We start from the raw sequence: 22,574 nt of genomic DNA, 5'->3' as shown, positions 1-22,574 counted from the left end.
TATTGGGCCGGTTCGGCTAGTGTCCTCACGATATTGCCCGTTGCCTGGCGTTCACCGAGTAAATGTCAAGGTTTGAAATTCGGTTGCGTTTCCGTTTATACTTTATAAATAGTAAAACTACGGCTAAGTCAAGGTTGTCTTTTTATCAGCTAATAGCCAAAACATTACATACTTACATGGGCGATTCATGTACATACACGTGTGTACATAATTCAGCGACCCAACCCTCAAGCTCGCACCTTTCAAGATATAGGCCTATATGTTCGCCGCTGCTTCTTGGAGGATTTCGTAGGCAATTTTATACCAGAGAAGCTAGTGGTTTCTACATCGCCGATTTGCTGCAAGAGCCAAGTTCAAACTTATTTAGTACGATTTTGCTATAATAGACAGTATTGTTTTCATTGTGGATCAGAATCACTGTTGTTTATAAACAGTATGAAGGCCAAAATTTAATAAGACGGCTAAAATTTTTATCATAATCATACAAATATCTAAACCTACTTCAGACCTGACCAATATTTAGGAATACTGAAATACTTTAAAAATTTAGTTTGTAGGTGTTTAACGTAGTAGTATATTGTAAGTTATTAAACTACTAGCATGGAGACTTCACCCTAATAGTTGTAGACAATTAGGTCTACTCACTGAGTTTGGTTTTATATAATCAATCACCACGTTTTCACTAGATAGAAGAAGCTCCATAAGCTTAGAAATCTATATAATCTTATAGGCCTGTTTCATTGGCTTAGTCTCTAAAACAGCCAATCTGGCGTTTTAGCCTAAGTTCCTAAAACATATCAGGTGCGCGAGGGATGCCTGCATATACATCATGCATTTTTTAGCATCATGCAAGTCGTTTAGACTGGTGTAATGATAAACCCTATACACCAATAAGCACTTATGACTAATATAAAGCGAAGACAGTGAACACACCTGTTTTAATTCGTTGAGCCTTCAAGATATTTCTTACCAAAACATTCAAGGGCGGTATTTTACTAGCCCATTTGGTCTTTTCAGCCTGGTGCCCTTTTGAGAAGGCATTCAGTCGTTAAGTCAAGGAATTTTCTCAGAAGGTTCTCCTCATCTGAAAAAAATAGTCTCGCCGAAGCTTGGCCTCGCAGGCATAGCCTTAAATATTCTCCCCCCTTGAATGAGAGCCCACCTTATTCCTACCGTAGTGATGATTCACTTGAACCAGTTCACCTCCACTCTCAGAAGCCACCGATTCCATGGACTCAACCTCCCTGGACCAGCGTTCGGATCATGGTCCTTCAAGCTAATTTGGACACCTTCACTTTTGCCAGTGTTGTCACTTGCAGCTGTTTAGGTGACCGTAGATGCCTTACCAACTGCCTTACCACTGATCTTCTCATTACTGTTGGCAGTGACACAAAGCCTTGTGCGAGCACCGTACAAGCTGCCTATCAGGGCAGCTTGTACGGTGCTCATTACCTTGGCCAGGCTCTCCAGAACCTCGAACATCTGCCTGTCTTTTTTAACATGCTGGAAGAAGTTGTTCTTTTCATCCTGAAGCTTGGCCAGAGTTCTCTCCTAAAGTGCTCTGGCTGTCCATTTCCTTCAGTCAATGTTTACTCTCTTTGCATTGACCCCTTCCTCTAATATAAAGTCAGACATGATGCTGTTTAAAACAGCTGCACCTTATTGGCCACTGGCCGCCTGATCACTTTACCCTTTGCTGTAGCTGTGTAGTTGGTGCTATGAGCAAACACCTGTGCCTTTGGACCAGCCTTTTCTGTGCTGCTACTATCCCTTATTGACACCTTTCCTTTGTTGGCCTTCCTTTCTGTCCTTCCTGTCTTCGGGACCTCTACCGTTTCCATCATAATTATTCGTCAAGTTTTGCAACTTGCCATCTGAAAGGCCAACTTAGACCAGCAGTAATGGTTTTAGGTGACAACAATGAAACTGGCTTAGAACATTTTAACTTATCTTTGGTCACCTTTTGCCTAGTGTCCAGGTCCTCCGCAACTGGCTCAAATTATCTCATACGCAATCCATTTAAAACAGCCTATAATTTCAGCTGCTTTAACTGATTTATGCCTAAAAAGTTTTTTACTCATTCCCTTTACAACATAAACTTCAGTTTCCATAGATCTGTATTTACCTCTCAACAGCACTACTGCTTTACCCACCAACATTAACTCACAACCATCTACTCAAAACAAGACAGTTGATGACTCCCTTAATTGTCAATCTAACATGTTGGCTGTTTTTTCAGTCACTATTGAAACTTCAGACCTGGTATCAAACATCAAATTGACTTCAATACCATTCACCTTTAAAGTTTTACTATTTTATCATCTAGTCATTTAAGACCAGATGAGGAAAACCTCACACTCCTACTAAGATGACGGGAGCATATGTTGTCCTTGTCTCTCTTACCTGAACCTTTGCCCGTACTCCTGTCACTTTCACTACTGCTACTAGTATCATATCAGTACCTGTTAAGATCTCGTCTCTGAGACTTCAGAACTATTTTAACAGTCGATACTAGTATGACCTTTTCTATTGCAAGTGAAGAATCTAGCAGCAGGAGAACCGCAAAGCTGGGACTGTCAGTACCCACAATTGTAACATTCATTGTCACTCTTAGGTAAACATTCACCCTTGAGCATAGACCGCCAATTGCCTATCAGTACGGAAATCCCTAGAAGAATGACTAGAATCTCTGTATCGGCTTCTGTGCTCATGTCTAGTATACTCAGGACCAGAAGTTCTACACCCAACCTTTTTTTGCACAAAAAATTAATTTTTAATCAATATGCAACATTTACCATACTAACTTTTAAGTGAAGGTGTCTGTTTATTTTTGTCTGTGTCTGGCTAATGCATAATTCAAATACTATATTTGAAAGCTTGAGGCATAGCTAAAACAGATTGTTGAAAAACATTTCTTCCTTATGCAGCACATTTGCTCAAGATTTAAAATAGCTTATAAACAGTGTCAGATAATGTAGTTGCCATTAGTTGAGTTTCTCTAGCCAATGAATTTGAGTAGCTTATGCTAACTGAATCCTAAGAGGATGCCCAGCGTTGTATGGGTAATAAAAAAGGTTTTTTGCGCAAAAAATTTATTTTTAATCATTATTTCCAACATTTACAATTCTAACTTTTAAATGACGGTGTTTGTTTATTTCTGTGTGCGCTATAGGTTTAACCCTTTCAGTCCTAATTATTTTCCAGCTGACGGCCTGTCAGGCCTAATTAATTTTTCACACTCGTTATTTAATTAAATGAGTTGGATTGAATTGGGCATAAATAATGTTGTGTTCAAAATAATTGAAAATCGTTTTTTGCAGCTTATTGGTAACATTCATAGCTGCAATTTGATACCAATATATGCACATCAAGTTAACTTATATAAGATGTTTTTGATGAGATTCAAATCGATATATGTTTTGGAAATCCAAAAGTTTATGTTTGGTTGCTGCTACCAGTCAATTTCTTGGCTGATAACATTTCAATAACATATTAGAATGACAGAAAGATGTGTTAGGAGCAGGAGCAAAAGAACTTTTGAAGTTCTAATCAGTAGAACTAAAGTTATCAGCCTATATGCAATATCATGGCATAGTAGTCTAAAGCTTCTGATCCATAGTTTAGCTGATTGGTTTATTATGCCTATATATCATAATTACAGTCTTTATTAACAACATTTACACTCTAATGACTGCAAACAACCATTATCGCAATTGTGATAATAAGACACACAAGATGCGAACAACTTGAGTACAAAACTGATATAATCTAGAAATGCATGAAAATGAGTAAAAAAAATGTGTATAAAAAGAATGTTTATCAAAACAGGTTCAAAATAAATGTTCATGAACTATGACTATCTGTTGCTGGTAATCACTGACAGGCGTGGACGCTCTGAACATACCATCATTGCCACTAGTAAAAGAATCATCACTTACATTTCCTACCACATCTACATGTACATGTAACAGCATAACGATAATAAAAAATTGTTTATATAAAAACAGCATAATTTTTTTGCTTCTGAACATCTTGCACAACAATATCCAGAGGTAAATGCATTTACTATGTCATTTGTATCTAAAATTATGGAAAAATATTCAACTAAAAAAAAATTTTGAAATAAATAATATAATAATTCAGTAATTCTTCTGTAATACATATGAAACTTATCTTGTGCTGCTAATAAATTATCATTTTGTTGTTGTGAATCGTTTTCACTGTTGAATTGTTCCCCTGAACTTATAACTACGTTAGATTGACTAAGAAATCTAGCTACGACTTTCAGTAAATGTATTCAAAATGACGACGTTCAGCGTTGAAGAAGTTGAAATCTAACACGGGATTCGCCTGGTAAAATGTTTTTATCCAATCAGAATTCTGGTATCAATATGAACATGTGACTGTTATCTTTCGGAATATAGCTTCAAAAAACGTTATACATAGAAGAAGTATCAATAAAGTTACTCAGATTGAGTCCCGAAATAGTTGAGATCAGTCTCAAGTGAACACAACTTTTCTCGAGATAGTCCGGATCAGGAGTGAAAGGGTTAATAAAGTTTATGCTAGATATACATATATTTCTAGCATTTTTCTAGTACATGACAGTCTTTTGTGAGAGTGAAGATTGGTAGATGTAATAGGTATGTCCACAATTATTTTCTAGTATGGCAAGGTGGCTACATGGGTTAGCGTGCCTGTCTGCAAAACAGGTACTTCCAAGTTTAATTCCAGTGTGGGACATTTTTTCGTTTGAGCGTGTTTTAATAGCTATAACTGGACAAACACTTGGATTTATATATACAAGGTTTATAGATGAATTAAGTCATTCCTTGTCACTAGCAATGCACAATTGTCTTATAATAGATTTTATCCTGTTAGAATCTTCACTGGCGTGTATATGTTACTTCAAATTATACTAAACCATAGAAAAGACTTTGTGTTGCTTGGTTAGGAATCCTGACGACAAACAAACATCAATATATCTACAGAGGTAATACTGAATCAACTTTTTGAAATTTATAAAACGCTACATAGCAAATCTCAAGAAGTTTTACAGCACCAAATACTTGTCCAAGCCTAAAGAGTCCTGTGCATTTCTCATTACAGAGTAGCTTGTCTATTTTTTTACCTACCGTAATTGAAACCCTTGGCTGGGAGTATCAGAAAAAATATTAAGCTTAAAGTTTATATTTTGGTCTATTGCCTCTTATTTGCATGCTCAAAGCATTCTGTTTGCATGTTGCGGGACTTTCTTCAGATGCAAAAAAGTTGGTAGTTTTAGCAGTTTACATGTAATTAAATTAGCGGGCTTTTAAGATTTGCGTTTTGAAATAATTTTGACATAAAGATGTTGGCATATAATAAATGTTTGCACAGAGGTGTGTTTAGTAAAAAAGGTTTTGTCATTTTTCAGTAACCTGTTAGGTTAGCTAACAAGTATCTTTAGGGTGTACTGTAAAGGTAAGCATAACCCTGCAAACAGGCAGTTTTGTTATCTCACTGGCCATTGAAGGGAAACTTTAATATATTTTATCTAAAGGTTGACTTGCAACAAAATTCACATTACAGTTATTTGGTATCAAAAGATTCACCATGTCTTACTCTGCTGTGTTGTAGGTGCCACATACATGGAAATGTGATTACAAGCTCTTAAAAGCTCAAAAACGAAAAGCCGCCGTAGATTGGAATCTCTTTATTTCTCTGACATATTCATTACAGTTTGGTTATCGTCTTGTCATCACGATATTCTCACGTGAATTGAAAGGCCAATAAAAAGCTCAATATCAAACTTATCGTAGCACTAGTTTATGACAAATACTTCGGGTTTTACCGAAGACCCTGTATCAAATATAGATGCTCGCTACTTTACAGTTTTCTTTCGGCATTAATAAATCGTCAAGTCGTAATCTGATCATGTGACCCAATACTTTGCAAATAATTTTTGCAGCTCTTTTCGATTATCACAGGTAACCAACAGGCTCGTCATGATTATCAGACAACGATATATACTCTTTCGAGGTAAGGTTAAAAAGTTTAACGATTTTTTACGGTAAGTTATAAGATATCAGTGCTAAAAGTGACTGCATTACAATGACGATAAAACAGACGCGTAAAAACAATAGACATGGTTTTATTGAATGTGGGAAGTATATTTGTGAAAATATTTCGACGAATGAGGTTGCATGAAAGTGTAAACAGAAACTATCCTGTAACAACTACGTCATATTTGAGCCGTTTTGGAAAGCGAATCCAAACTACGGCAGTCTTTGTGGCTGCGATTAACTGTTCGTTTTTGAGCTTTTAAGAGCTTGCAATCACATTTCCACATATTTGGCACCTACAACACAACAGAGTAAGACATGGTGAATCTTTTCATATCAAATAACTGTAATGTGAATTTTGTTGCAAGTCAACCTTTAAAGTACCATAACAGCATAAATATATAAATCAATATATTTTATATGTGTAGAGCTGCTATTATGGTACTGGCAATCAGTGGCTCTCATTTTCTTGTCTATATTTTGGCAATATTACTTATGAATGCATTTGTTCAGTTTGTATTGAAATATGTCAGATTCAGCTTTTGGGTTTCTGATTTTAGATGGATGCGGGTAAGGCGAAAGGTTCCGCAGTAGTCAGTACAGATGCTTTATCAGAACCTGTACACATTACTCTACCCAGTACAACAGTCATCTTGCCAAAAAATACCAAACAAGCATCTAGTAAATATTTAACTCAACCTATGCCGAGAGTTGTAACACTTGCACCACCTCAGAGGAACAGTCAAGCATTATTATGCAAAGTTAGCCAAGCACCAGGTGTCTCTAGCGAATCCGCAGGTACTTCTGCGGGAGCAGAGGATGTTCTTGAACAATTACTTAGCAATCGGCCACGCACCAAGATATCATTGAAAGGGCGACCAATGATTGTGAATGGAGAGCTTGGTGTCTTCATTCCTAACTCTCTCGTGAGTTCTCCTTTCGCTCAGTAGACCTTGTGTTACTAGTTGTCGCTATTACTTCTGGTTTTGCTAAAATACAGTTTGAAGTGATTAAACTGAGGGGTTCTACAAACATAGGTAAGTATATATTGCGCTGATAAAATGTTTATTTTTTATTCATCATCAGAGGTTCGGAGTCGAGCATACTTCTTTCTTGTTAGTAAGCGTTCTGAGAGTTTAACATGGCACAATCTGAAGGCACTGACCAGATGTTCAGAGCATTCATTGTTCGTGATTATGGAGTACTTGATTTAGCACTAATTCACAGAGAGAAGAATGGCTCTATTTCGAAAATTCTTTTGAATATATGACAGAATTGACAATGAATTAACATATGTGTTTGCTACTCAACCTCAGGAGTACCGCAGTGCATTTATTTGCCCTCTACTTACGCTATCTTATTAGTGCTGATACTTCTGATTCCTTTTGGTATCATCAGAGAATAAGCTAAAGCCATTAGAGGCCAATATGTTTTATTGTTCTCAGCTGCAGTAAGTCAGTGAGGAAGCGATGCATATACTCTCTTATTGACAATACATGCAGGCCTATATTCTCTCATTTTTCTATTAGTTTTCTAAGCTTTGTGTTCTTTTTACTTTGCTAAAATATGGAGACACGCTGAGGAGCATAAAGTGGTAATTTACTTTTTTTTAAAGAGCCTGTAGTGCGCGAATACATACCCGTTGCATATAAACAGTGGATTTGCTCAGTTTTCTATTTCTACATTCTTATCTGTTTACTATTGTGTAGCTGGACCAACAAGATGTGGATTTCACTATTCAACCCGAAGCTTTATTACCAGACAGTTCAACCCATAAATGGAAAAGAGTAAGTACACTATCTACCTACACTAGGTCTACAAGTGTTTGAAAGCTGCTGAAATTTATTGTACCGCATCAATTCTTTTATGTTACAGGTTTTACATGTTGTAAAATTCTCTGTGGTTATATACGCTAAAGGTCTAAGACAATTTTAGCTGGCCAAAAATAAAAATTAAATTCGTAACATTCTTGTTATCAAATTTTTAAAAAAAATCTGTCGCTCTAGTCAACTAACTGGTTCATACAGAAGAGGGGATGGAATGACCTGCAGTTGTTGGGTTTTGAATTTCCAAAATGTTTAGTGGAATCGTTTGTACTGATTTTTTTCAACATTTGATGTAAGCCTTGGTTGGATACTAAACAGTTGTTACAAGTGAAATAATGCATTTGATGACCGTTTAGTTATTAGCAAACATTAATTATATAGTTGTTCTATTAACCGAAACAAAATTAAATTAAAACTTATATAGGTTTGCAACCAAATGAATGGCAGAATTGGTTTAGCATGTACTGAAGGTGTGCAAGCGAGAACAGCCATTAGTTCATCAGAGTAGCTTGATCAAGGAGAAAAGATTACATATGCCAAATTACATTATTAAATTCCTCTGAATTGTATTATGTTGTTTATTTATAGCTGGTTCGTTCAGCTTATTTTGGATCATATTTCTTTTGCTGCAAACTCATTTGCTGATCATCTTTAAAACAAATGAAATTTAAAACAAAACTTTTTTCTACTAGTTTAACTATCAAAAGTAGCCAGGTACAAATCAAGAAATTAAGTAATATGCATGAGAGTCCAGTGTTTTCCTGTTACACTCAATGTTTCAGTTGAGTGTAACAGAATGACACAGTCGATCCACAAGATAGAAATGGCAAGACCTGCAAGTTTTATTGCTCACAAATTTTTATCAATTGTTTCATGCTTGTGAAAGTTGAAAATGGCACTTGCGAATGATGTGCTAGAAAGTCCTTCGCAGGCTATTTCATTTAAAACATTTCCACACTTCAGTCATTCCTATTTCGATTTGAGCAGTTAAAAGTGGGCCAGCATGACTTCTGGCGTCGAATACTTTATCATTTTTAACAAGGCACCCGTGTTAATCCGCAACACACAAATTTTCGATGAAACACTCATCGCGAGGTAACTCAATGGGTGTGCAATGGAAGCTTAGTGATCATCGATGCCAAGCCGATTTGTGTCTACTGATTTATTTTGGAACTCATTAGCAATTTTGGAGATGTAAAACGCTTGACCATCAACCAACAGGTGGAGTTGAAGCCTCATAAAAAAATATTGGTGTTGGCAGAGAAACACTCCAGTATTAAATTCATATAATCAACCTTTAGTAACTGTGGGATCCACATTTCAGACTTCATATAAAACTAGCCAACTCCTTTATAACCTAGGCTCGCTAGTAGGAATAAATACATACATGGCTAGTTTACAGTACATGTGCATGTATTTTGCCGATGATGGAAGAAGTGATTATTTTACTGAAATCCAGTAGTATGATAGCATCAGAAATGAAACTGCTAGATCAGTTTGCATATAGCTTCATTTACTATAAAAAATAAAGTCCTGTTACATAAGCTTTGAATTTTCAGGCTGTAAACGGAAAAACTCGATGCCTAGTTGTGAAATGAAAGTGTTTATTTTCTATTGGCTAACAAAATACACGTTAGGTGAAAATTTGCCAGTACTGACAACGTAACTGATCAACTGAAAGTTCCTTTGATCAGACATGTGTCAGTTCTGACAACAGCCTTCCAAATACATTCAGCATTTAATAACAAGTATGATGCTCAGTGTGAAAACCAGGTCTACATGTACTTATCACCTAAGTACTTGTTCAACATTGTATATCTGATGTGAACTTTGCCGATAACAGGTCTGCGTGTATCTATCATTTCAATGATTTGTAGAGGCTTTTATATCATGTTTTATGTGCTTCTATCGTTCTGCTACAGAAAATAGCTGAACCGTTCCAAGGTAGAGTTTCTTAGGCAGGCATGTGTGGTTAAAGAAATGTCAGTGGTACAGCTGAATAGGTCCCTAATATCGGTTTTACAAATCTAAAGCTCTAAAAGCAGTTAGAGGTTGTTAGAAACAAGTACTGAAGAATCCCTTAGCTCTATAAGAACCCTAATGTTAATAACTAATACATTTAGGTTCTATAGAGCTTTTGACATCAATTATTATGAAAGAAATCGTATCAAATAGTTTTACGCTTCTCAATATGTTACGCTAACAAGAATTTACTAAGGACGCTGCAAGGTGGCTTAACCTACTCAGAACCTGTATCAAAAGTTTGGAGGAAGTAATGTGCTCGTGAGTGTATTTTTTGTTTAGATTTTAGTGATTGCTAGAGAGTGTCTACTTTAGACCATAGGAATCTCTACTTCACACGATGTACCAACTGAAATTGGTCCGATACACCAAAACGAACCACAACTTATTGGTTGGGACAGACTGGGAGCTGCCAGAACAATTATGTTACCTTCTTCTGGTATGTCTGTTTTGTGTTAATAAGCCGGTGTTATGTATGTTACCCTTATCTGGTATTTCTGTTTTGTGTTAATGAGCTGATACTATTTGTAAACTTTCAAGTATATGAGTTTTATAGGATAATTTAAATTCATTGTATGCAGACTTTAAAGTCTGGTCTGGTGTTTCTTACAGGGAAGGTGGTCTATAAAGAGCATGACACACAAACTACAGAGGAGGATTTCTATGACTTCAACGCATTTCGAGAGGTATTGGATTTCATGGTCTGTCGATAATGTTATTGAAAGTGTGTATGCTTGTAGGAAAAACCTACCGTTTTATATTATCATTAGTTTCTCAAGTAAATTTTTATATTAGTGAGTATCTGGCTTCTCCAATACCGCAGTCGTAACCTAGCAAGAACCTGTATTTGACTTGGTTTTATTCTGATGTGGTACAGCCATGAGTATGACTCGGTTCTTGGAGCCCGGAGGAGATTTAAATAAGTTCTAGATCCTTCAAACAATCATGTTGAAAAGTATTATATTTGTACATAAACATTATGGTCAGAAAACTACATACAGAAGGCTGACACTCGCCTTGAACATTAATTGTTGCAGATTATCAACTGTATCTTTTAATCTAAAGTTGATCAGTACTATTTAGAAATACTACATTCATGTAGAACTGGCTTATCTTATAATACCACATTTTAATAAGACTCAATCTATTTAAAACAAAATAAACTTTCACTCCGAAAGATGAACTGTAATTAGAATGTATACTAGTACTAGTTTTTAACAAATGAACTGTTTTGTATAAATTCAACATATAATTAGGTTGTTTTCACGAAATACCAATGTTCAACTTAAATTAAACTTTATCTTCCAGAAATACCATTTTTTAATTTATAGTTGGTGTTTATTCTCTAGAAATACCTGCCAAAGTCTGAAAAATACAGCTACAATTACACCGGCAGGGAGGGCAGTGACCTTGTGATATTCCGAATGACTGGGCTGACTTGTAAGGAATCCATGCGGTCTTGGTTGGAGGCCCTTGAATTCATATGCAATGTGCACTACAGAGTATGGAAAACTTACAAAGGAACTAAAGAAGGAGTGTACAAGGTAACTTAGACTCTTCACACTTGTAATGTGTTGACATCTAATCTTCATTGTAAGTGTCATTTTAAGTTTTAGATTTAAGATTCAGTTAACTAGATTTTCGAACATTTCTGATCTCAACCATAAACCAGAAAATTTGAGATTTTTACGCCTTGGACTTCAACAAAAAAATCGGTTTTCAACCAACCCGAAAGAAGTCAGTAAAAATAAGAAATGTTTTTGGATGTACCAATTTTTTACCCAATCAAGGATAGAATATGTAACTGTATCATTCATTGAAATTTCTGTGATTTTTTTCTCCAAGATTTGGCTACCTTGTACCATTGCAAAGGCCTTCAATATCATACAGTGTTTTGATTTTTTGTGGTACAATTGATAAAAATAAAAGAGAAGAAACGTTTCTGCTGTGCGCTTCATTTTAAATTACCTTTGTTAGGATACTGGGCTCTTTCATTAGAGTCTTTTAGATCAAGCCTTAGGATAAGTTGGCCTTCATTACTTCGATGTTTACATTTATTTAGGTAAAAAAATGTATGAAATGTTTGTTGTTTTTATAATCTTAGATAGGATACCCTTTTATTAAAATAAAACACACAGTCTATTTGTACCCTTTTTATGATATACAGTACACAAGACCCTGAGTAAACAAGTCTGGGGTACGAATACAGCTGTATAGTACAGTACATTGTCCATCCTATGATAGTATTATATAAATAGATTTTTGTGACAACCGCTGTATTTTATATATTACCTGTTCTCTTATTACATGTGTGTACAGTTTATGGTGTATCATAATAACAAATCCTTAATTTCTACACTTGCAATGCATTAAAATTGTTTACATTAATTATAATGAAGAAATAGTTTTGGAATTTCAACAAACCGCTATTCAAAAAGCTTTCTGGGACAGGTTATGGTTGAAAATCGAGGTTTGCTTATATTTGAATATTTTTACAATTTTGAAACTGGTTTTAAAAACAAATTATTTAGAAATAAGTGAAACCCTCTGATCTATGGATTAAATGTTTGTTTCCTAGTCTTAGTTTATGTCTGTGTAATTATTCTATTTCTGACCAAGGATATCAATTATGGCTGGCTGCGTCCAACATGAGAGTTGGCATACCTACGCAAAATGGTAGTGTTTCTAGCTGTGCTCACACTACTTGGGCTACACAGTGTTGCATGTGAGAACATGTTGTGCATATTTCATTCCTTATTATTTTGCTATCCCATTTAAGACACTAAATTGAGGATTGAAGGTACAAACGGACCTGTGTGTTAGGTCACAGATACCAGTTATCACAGCTAGCGTCATGTTCATTTGCTCTTTTTTATTCGCTGTCTATTCCATTTGTGGTATTTTTCATGATTTTTATTGTATCATATAATTACATTTTGTTTGCTGTCAATATATAATTTGACATATAAAGCTGTTCATCACCTCGTGGATCATCTTGGGGCAGGTCGACTTGAGGTGCCATATGAATCAGGGGACAAACCGTAAAACTATGAAAGGTAAAGATTTTGGATGCCGGAGCATGCTTGCTATTAAAGTAGACCCTCCAAAAATCTCTAAAGGGCAAGTGATGATGTCTTCTCTTATTTATATATGTCTGATGATTGGTCTGTATATTTGGACTTGCTTGCTGATTGGTCTGTATATTTGAACTTTTCTGATGATTGATCTGTATATTTGAACATGTCTGATGAGTGGTCTGTATATTTGAACTTGTCTGATGATTGGTCTGTATATTTGAGTTTGTCTGATGATTGGTCTGTATATTTGAACTTATCTGATGACTGGTCTGTATATTTGAACTTGTCTGATGATTGGTCTGTATATTTGAGTTTGTCTGATGATTGGTCTGTATATTTGAACTTGTCTGATGACTGGTCTGTATATTTGAACTTGTCTGATGATTGGTCTGTATATTTGAGTTTGTCTGATGATTGGTCTGTATATCTGAACTTTTCTGATGACTGCTCTGTATATTTGAACTTTTCTGATGACTGGTCTGTATATTTGAACTTGTCTGATGATTGGTCTGTATATTTGAGTTGGTCTGATGATTGGTCTGTATATTTGAACTTGTCTGATGATTGGTCTGTATATTTGAACTTGTCTGATGATTGGTCTGTATATTTGAACTTGTCTGATGATTGGTCTGTATATTTGAACTTGTCTGATGATTGGTTTGTATATTTGAGTTTGTCTGATGATTTGAGCAAGTGTGATGTTTATTGCATATGTTTACCCAAAGATAAATACTTGTTGTATCCTTTGCAATTAAATCTATCAAATTGAACATATTTACTGGAGATGAAGGCCACTTCGTCAGCTAGCACAGGCAATTGATGACAAGGGATTCATCATACTTTTTGCTTTGTATTTCTACACTTCAGGATTAAATTAGTTTATTTAATTCTGACTGCACATTGCACTCTATCATCTGTAATATAATAAAAATTTTGGCCTTGACCTAGAAAGCATCTGTTGAAGATTCATCAAAAATAGCTGGAAATCTTAATTTTTTTGAAACTACATCTGCGAGGGCTTTTTGCACTCTGATCAGTAACAAATGGAATTAGGTGGCAATAGCATCAGTGGGTACAAGTTCATGGGTCATGGGCAGCAACTAGCATCATCAACACTGTTATAAATATGTAGCACTTGTACCAACTTCGATACCGATCGTCGGACTGATGACCTCCAGGTCAGAGATTAAGATAGTAATTTTCAAAAGCTCATATATTAAGATGGTTAAGGTTGGTTGTTGGGGCTAGAACCCTGCATAAGTTACGTTGAGAATAATGGTGTTGCTGTGTATACTCACCATTCTGCTCTTTGTTTCAGGGCTGCATTCAAAGCCATTAGGGAACGCTTTCGATGCCGAGTTCGGTTTCGCTACGTACACAATCACACAGCCAAGGAGAGTCTCAGGAACATGTCTGTTCGGAAAGACATTCAGATAAAGATCCTAAATTTCTTTGAACAGGTTTGCTGTATTTACCTTTGTTTCTACTGTTTTACTTAATTACTTCACGTCAACTCTGCTCTTGCTGCTATGGTCTCTGCGTAATGTCTCGTCTGTCGTTCAAGTTTTCCATAGTTAGGAAGTGTTTATAGCTTATTCAGATAGTCTGCTATTCGTAGGATGTGTGATACTATGATATTCTAGTGACGCCCCAAGCCTCCTTAGGTTGTTCTGTTGGCTGCCCAGGCCATGTGGTGATACTTTATTGGCTCTCTTGCTATTTGGTGGCCATCTATTGGCTACCCATGCCTTTTTATGTATTCTCTTGTCTCCCTAAGTCTTCTTATGACATTCTGTTGGCTTCCAATGACCTTCTACAGTATACTATCGGCTTCCATTGCCTTGCCACATGATTCTGTTGGCTTCTTATGCCTTGTTATGGTATTCATTGGTTTGCTTGGTCACACATTAGTATTTTATTGAATCTTTATGCCGCATGATAGTATTCTATTGCCCCCTTGAGTTTCACGATGTTCATTTGTTGACGCTCCTGGTCATGTAATGATATTATTTTGGCATTCCAGGCTATGTAATAGCATTCTATGGAGATTCTGAGCCACAATATTTCTTTCTATCAGCCTCCCAGACTATGTGATGATATTTTTTGGTTCATCAGGCTATGTGTTTTTCATCTATAATTGGTGCTCTTGGCATGTGATGGTATTCTATTGGTTCTCAATTTTACCTAACTGCGTTCCTTTGGCGCTGAATATAGGGTATGAGTATATCAGATGCTTATTTGAGGCACTACCAAGATCTGAAAAGTGAATATGGCGAAAAATACAACGAGATGCTGTGCAACAGATCCTTGTGTCCGGACAAGGGCTATTTCTACAGGTGCTCCATGGCTGTATGATTATATCTTTCACTTCTTTACCTACCCAACCAATTGTATGTATATGGGACATTTCAAAACTGGGAGATTTTGATAGGCAATTTAATAAGAACTTGTTAGTTACAGTGACATATCAACTGTTTGGAACTAAATTTGATATGAGTACACAGCTAGGGGATGGGAGGTGTTGACACCAACTACATTAATAACTTTGGGCTCCTAGTTAGTCTACCCATCATTCCCATGTTAGTTTCCTGTTGTGTCCTACAGCTTGTAATTTAATTTATTTGGTTCCTAGATATCAGCATGTATAATTGCTGACAAATCATGTTGTATGATATAAAATGTTTTCACTGATATAGAAAATGCAACAAGTTCATATGTCATATGTTCATTATGACAGCGTTTGCTTGCTGCCTTGTGCTATTTTTTTGATCTGACTAGTTAAGAATGACTCATTCGCTTTTTCATCCAGCATTACTAAGCTCATCCACCCATTGTGTTTTTGTCCAGTGTATGGAAGACGTTCTGCATGGCACACTATGGAAAGGTATTGAAGCCCCCTAAATCAAGAATACCTAAAGTTCCTTGGAACAAAGGCTTGAAAGGAATCACATCACTCAAACAATTCCTTCCGATGGAAGATCCTGGGTGAGTAATTATTTGAAAGTGGCTCTGCATTATGCATAGAGAATAAGAGTACTCAAATAATACTCCCATTTGTAGTTTCTTCGTTGATAGTTTCATTCATGTTTTTTTCTAAAAATATACTAATAATTCGTCGCAGGTAAAGCAATAGTTCACACTCTAGTCTCATTGTTTCGGTGTAACTTAAAGAATTGTTTTGATTTGCTGGGCCATTCTACACCTGAAAATGTGAGAGTAGAAATGGTCTATTATATTATATATTTTGATGTGTTGTATTGCCACGGTAGTATCTTTTTTGTATTCAACATCGAGGTATTAAGTGCACTGTTTTGTTTTCATTATAGTATGGCATTCATTAAAAATTGTACATTACTAATATAGTAAATTAATTCTCTAATCATTTGCTAGTATATAATTTTAAATTTGTATGTCTTGAAAACTATAATATAGATATTTACTAGTAGTTGCTAGTCAAGTATATTACTAGTAAGTTACTGATCAGGTATATTACTAGTAGTTATTGATCAGGTATATTACTAGTAATTACTGATCAGGTATATTACTAGTAGTTACTGATCAGGTATATTACTAGTAGTTATTGATCAGGTATATTACTAGTAGTTATTGATCAGGTATATTACTAGTAATTACTGATCAGGTATATTACTAGTAGTTACTGATCAGGTATATTACTAGTAGTTATTGATCAGGTATATTACTAGTAGTTACTGATCAGGTATATTACTAGTAGTCACTGATCAGGTATATTACTAGTAGTTACTGATCAGGTATATTACTGGTAGTTACTGATCAGGTATATTACTAGTAGTTACTGATCAGGTATATTACTAGTAGTTACTGATCAGGTATATTATTAGTAGTTACTGATCAGGTATATTACTAGTAGTTATTGATCAGGTATATTACTAGTAGTTACTGATCAGGTATATTGCTAGTAGTTAGTGATCAGGTATATTACTAGTAGTTATAGATCAGGTATATTACTAGTAGTTACTGATCAGGTATATTATTAATAGTTACTGATCAGGTATAATACTAGTATTTACTGATCAGGTATATTACTAGTAGTTATTGATCAGGTATATTACGAGTAGTTACTGATCAGGTATATTACTAGTAATTATTGATCAGGTATATTACTAGTAGTTACTGATCAGGTATATTACTAGTAGTCACTGATCAGGTATATTACTAGTAGTTACTGATCAGGTATATTACTAGTAGTTATTGATCAGGTATATTACTAGTAGTTACTGATCAAGTATAGTACTAGTAGTTACTGATCAGGTATATTATTAGTAGTCACTGATCAGGTATATTACTAGTAGTTATAGATCAGGTATATTACTAGTAGTTACTGATCAGGTATATTACTAGTAGTTATTGATCAGGTATATTACTAGTAGTTACTGATCAGGTATATTATTAATAGTTACTGATCAGGTATAATACTAGTATTTACTGCTCAGGTATATTACTAGTAGTTATTGATCAGGTATATTACTAGTAGTTACTGATCAGGTATATTACTAGTAGTTATTGATCAGGTATATTACTAGTAGTTACTGATCAGGTATATTACTAGTAGTCACTGATCAAGTATATTACTAGTGGTTACTGATCAGGTATATTACTAGTAGGTACTGATCAGGTATATTACTAGTAGGTACTGATCAGGTATAGTACTAGTAGTTACTGATCAGGTATATTACTAGTAGTTACTGATCAGGTATATTATTAGTAGTTACTGATCAGGTATATTACTAGTAGTTACTGATCAGGTATATTACTAGTAGTTGCTGATCAAGTATATTACTAGTAGTTACTGATCAGGTATATTACTAGTAGTTACTGATCAGGTATATTACTAGTAGTTACTGATCAGGTATATTATTAGTAGTCACTGATCAGGTATATTACTAGTAGTTACTGATCAGGTATATTACTAGTAGTTACTGATCAGGTATATTACTAGTAGTTGCTGATCAAGTATATTACTAGTAGTTACTGATCAGGTATATTATTAGTAGTTACTGATCAGGTATATTACTAGTAGTTATTGATCAGGTATATTACTAGTAGTTACTGATCAGGTATATTACTAGTAGTTACTGATCAGGTATATTACTAGTAGTTATTGATCAGGTATATTACTAGTAGTTGCTGATCAAGTATATTACTAGTAGTTACTGATCAGGTATATTACTAGTAGTTACTGATCAGGTATATTATTAATAGTTACTCATCAGGTATATTACTAGTAGTTACTGATCAGGTATAATACTAGTATTTACTGATCAGGTATATTATTAATAGTTACTGATCAGGTATATTACTAGTAGTTACTGATCAGGTATATTACTAGTAGTTACTGATCAGGTATATTATTAATAGTTACTGATCAGGTATATTACTAGTAGGTACTGATCAAGTATAGTACTAGTAGTTACTGATCAGATATATTACTAGTAGTCACTGATCAGGTATATTACTAGTAGTTACTGATCAAGTATAGTACTAGTAGTTACTGATCAGGTATATTATTAGTAGTCACTGATCAGGTATATTACTGGTAGTTACTGATCAGGTATATTACTGGTAGTTACTGATCAGGTATATAACTAGTAGTTACTGATCAGGTATATTACTAGTAGTTACTGATCAGGTATATTACTAGTAGTTACTGATCAGGTATATTATTAGTAGTCACTGATCAGGTATATTACTGGTAGTTACTGATGAGGTATATTACTAGTAGTTACTGATCAGGTATATTACTAGTAGTTACTGATCAGGTATATTACTAGTAGTTGCTGATCAGGTATATTACTAGTAGTTACTGATCAGGTATATTACTAGTAGTTACTGATTAGGTATATTACTAGTAGTTACTGATCAGGTATATTACTAGTAGTTACTGATCAGGTATATTACTAGTAGTTACTGATCAGGTATATTACTAGTAGTTACTGATCAGGTATATTACTAGTAGTTACTGATCAGGTATATTATTAGTAGTCACTGCTCAGGTATATTACTGGTAGTTACTTATCAGGTATATTACTAGTAGTTGCTGATCAAGTATAGTACTAGTAGTTACTGATCAGGTATATTATTAGTAGTCACTGATCAGGTATATTACTGGTAGTTACTGATCAGGTATATTACTAGTAGTTACTGATCAGGTATATTACTAGTAGTTGCTGATCAAGTATAGTACTAGTAGTTACTGATCAGGTATATTATTAGTAGTCACTGATCAGGTATATTACTGGTAGTTACTGATCAGGTATATTATTAGTAGTCACTGATCAGGTATATTACTGGTAGTTACTGATCAGGTATATTACTGGTAGTTACTGATCAGGTATATAACTAGTAGTTACTGATCAGGTATATTACTAGTAGTTACTGATCAGGTATATTACTAGTAGTTACTGATCAGGTATATTACTGGTAGTTACTGATCAGGTATATTACTAGTAGTTACTGATCAGGTATATTACTAGTAGTTACTGATCAGGTATATTACTAGTAGTTGCTGATCAGGTATATTACTAGTAGTTACTGATCAGGTATATTACTAGTAGTTACTGATTAGGTATATTACTTGTAGTTACTGATCAGGTATATTACTAGTAGTTACTGATCAGGTATATTATTACTAGTGACTGATCAGGTATATTACTAGTAGTTACTGATCAGATGTTCTGGCTTATTGTAGATCTAGTGTAAGTAAGAAAGGATGTAAAGGGGAACTCAGTAAGAAGGAGCGCATAAGACAAGCTGCACTGGCAGGTTGGTGAGCTATGTTATCTATCTTTGCATGCATAGATAAACCTCCACTTACTAAATTTTCGTTAACGAGTGTGTAAAGTTCAATAAAATATTTTTTGACTTTTCATCAACGGTTATTTTCAACATTTGACATTCAAAGTATCTCAAAGCATCACAGTTTCGTTGTTGACAATGAAATGAGATAAAAAATAGAGAAAAGCAAAATATAAAATGATAAAAATTATGGCAAGTTAACCTAAATTTTGCCTTGTGTAAATTAAGTAGAGGAACCTGGACTACCTACACTCTATCAGCACCTCAGCTATGCCCTAGATAGTTGTCGTTTTTTTTCTTCGAGATGTAAAGCGACACAAGATTTTTAATAAATATCTGGCTGAAGTTACTTTGTCAATGCTTAAAGAGATCTGCATTTGCTTCTACACAGACCTGTCATCTGTAGTATGCTCTACCTCTCCCATTGAGACAAATCTACTATATTATCTACTACAATGTATATAATAAATTGCTGATCTTGTAATCTTTCTTGACACTGTACCGATGAGAAAAGGATCAATGAGGAAATTTAAGTGCTTTAAAAAATATTCCTTTTTATTGGCTTCAAACTCATGCATTATAATCATACAGTAGTTTAGTTGCACTTCCTTGAGATATCTAGTTTTCTAAGATATTCCATCTACCTTTATGTTGCTTTGTTGCAATTTTATTATAGCTTTTATCATAGGCCATAAGTCTTCAATGATTTTAGCCATCTTTTCAGCCTCTGTGAGTCGGACAGCTTTAGATATATACCTCTATATATTATATACCTCTATTTATTATATACTTCTATTTATTATATACCTCTATGTATTATATACATCTATGTACTATATACCTCTACTTATTTTATACCTCTATTTATTATACCTCTATTTATTATACCTCTATTTATTATATACTTCTGTCTATTATATACCTCTATTATATACCTCTATTTATTATATACCTCAATGTATTATATACCTTTATTTATTATATACCTCTATTTATTATACATCTCTATCTATGCTATATACCTCTATTTATTATATGCCTCTATTTATTATATACCTCTATTTATCATATACCTCTATTTATTTATGCCCTCAGCCCAAATAGTTTTATATTTTCTTAGCTGATTCACAATGCTTAGAGCCTTAGATACGTTGCTGTGGTACTGTTGAAGGCAAGAATAGCACCAGTTATCAATATTAAAGTTCATAGCCAATCAAATTAAAAGCAATTGGCTTCATACTCCAGTTTGTCCCGGTTTTAATATAATTATGCGAAACTAAGCAGCTATGTAATAGAAATATTCACAAATTTAATTTTCACAGCTATTCCCAGGTTCGGCATCTTTGTACACTTAGACCCAAGCTTGTTTACAGACGGTCGGTGTCTCACGTAGTGTGTACGTAGTTTAAATGCAATACTTAGTTCATGTTAGCAACACAATTTGATTTACCAATCCAATCATGGATTTACAATAACGGCTGTTTACTTTTCAATAATGGAATCTATTGAAAAATCAGTGTGACTACTAGGGTTTGAACTCACTGCTGCTAGTAAATGCACTTGTACTAGCTCTCACCACTTAAGCCTCGTATTATTTGATTGCCCGATGTTGTGTGGTACAGGATACATGTATATTTATGTATTTATGTAGCACAAAAATACGACAAGCAATTTTGCTGTCAGTGGCTCATAAAAGCTCTTTAAGGCTCAGAGGCAGCTTTAGATGTGCTGACTGCTTACAGGTATAGAAAGTTCTCTTATGGAAAGTATTCGTCAAAACCCTGAGACCTACAGCAGAGCTGTGAGCTCTTTTGCGGAAATGTGGAGCTCGATGGACGATAGAGACAGACTGTCTTGGTTACAAACAAGAACAGTAGATAGCATCTCGCAGAAGATCGTCCTGTTTTCCCCTGAACAATTAGATGAGACGATGGAGGCGGCGGAGAACATAAACCTCATAGACTTCACGCAGCCAAGCTATTCCGATGTAGTGATTGGAGGTGAACAACGCTACGACTGTGACTCAAGGAAACATTTGAAATTTGATGACCATCCTTCAGCAGACGGCATTTCTGACTTCACACTCTGCAATTTTTCTGACTGACCAAAGCGGGCTGTCTATGTACCTAAGCTTTGTGCAATGCATAGCGTGCATAACAGATAGGGCACATTGTCAGCTGCATCCAATAATTTCTGCTACCTCACAAACATATTTTCAGCATAAATTTTGTAGTTGCTGTGTTTCACTTGTTGCATTAATCTTGAATTTTATGAAAAGCTGTCTAACATGCCCCATGCATTAAGTTTAACAAAAGCTACATTGTATTTATTGTATTATTGCATGCCATTGTATTTCCATCCGCATTGCAGCAAATTGATTCAAAATTTATACACATCATAAACAAAATTGTTCTTTGGCAGCATATTGAAACAATCACTGATGGACTTCCTTCATTACTGTATAGCAACTAGACAGTATATGAAGTTAAACTCTTTTGAAAGTACTTTGCTATAACCATGCAGCTGTGAAAAAGATTATTTTGAAGTTTTACAAAATTCTCTTGCAACAGATCCAGGAGTCAGCTCATGTCATGCATTGGAGAGGGTTGAAGTCTTTATCAGCTACAATTTCTAACCCGACAAATGAGTATATATTGCGATAGAGAAGTTGTGTTCATTCGGTGCTGCCTTCTTCAGCCGGTGTTCCTAGAGTGAACTGTTTGACTATGTAACTGAAGCTATGCCTGACAAGCTTAAAGGTTTACTTGCAA

The 22,574-nt window shown here is 34.9% G+C and overlaps 1 protein-coding gene across 1 annotated transcript; it reads left to right on the top strand.

Annotated features, from left to right (window-relative positions):
- The first annotated feature begins 6,659 nt into the window (after nt 1-6,659).
- Nucleotides 6,660-22,191, top strand: LOC137387813 (uncharacterized). Its single transcript, XM_068074323.1, has 11 exons — nt 6,660-6,970; nt 7,754-7,831; nt 10,208-10,331; nt 10,505-10,578; nt 11,242-11,436; nt 12,897-13,012; nt 14,288-14,429; nt 15,184-15,305; nt 15,817-15,954; nt 19,709-19,770; nt 21,546-22,191. The coding sequence occupies exons 1-11, from the start codon at nt 6,746-6,748 to the stop codon at nt 21,905-21,907; spliced, it is 1,638 nt and encodes a 545-aa protein (XP_067930424.1). The 5' UTR covers nt 6,660-6,745; the 3' UTR covers nt 21,908-22,191.
- The last annotated feature ends 383 nt before the right edge of the window (nt 22,192-22,574 follow it).

The sequence above is a fragment of the Watersipora subatra genome, chromosome 2 (genome assembly GCF_963576615.1).
Source record: "Watersipora subatra chromosome 2, tzWatSuba1.1, whole genome shotgun sequence".
Lineage (NCBI taxonomy): Eukaryota > Metazoa > Bryozoa > Gymnolaemata > Cheilostomatida > Watersiporidae > Watersipora > Watersipora subatra.
This window is presented reverse-complemented; position numbering and strand designations above follow the sequence as displayed.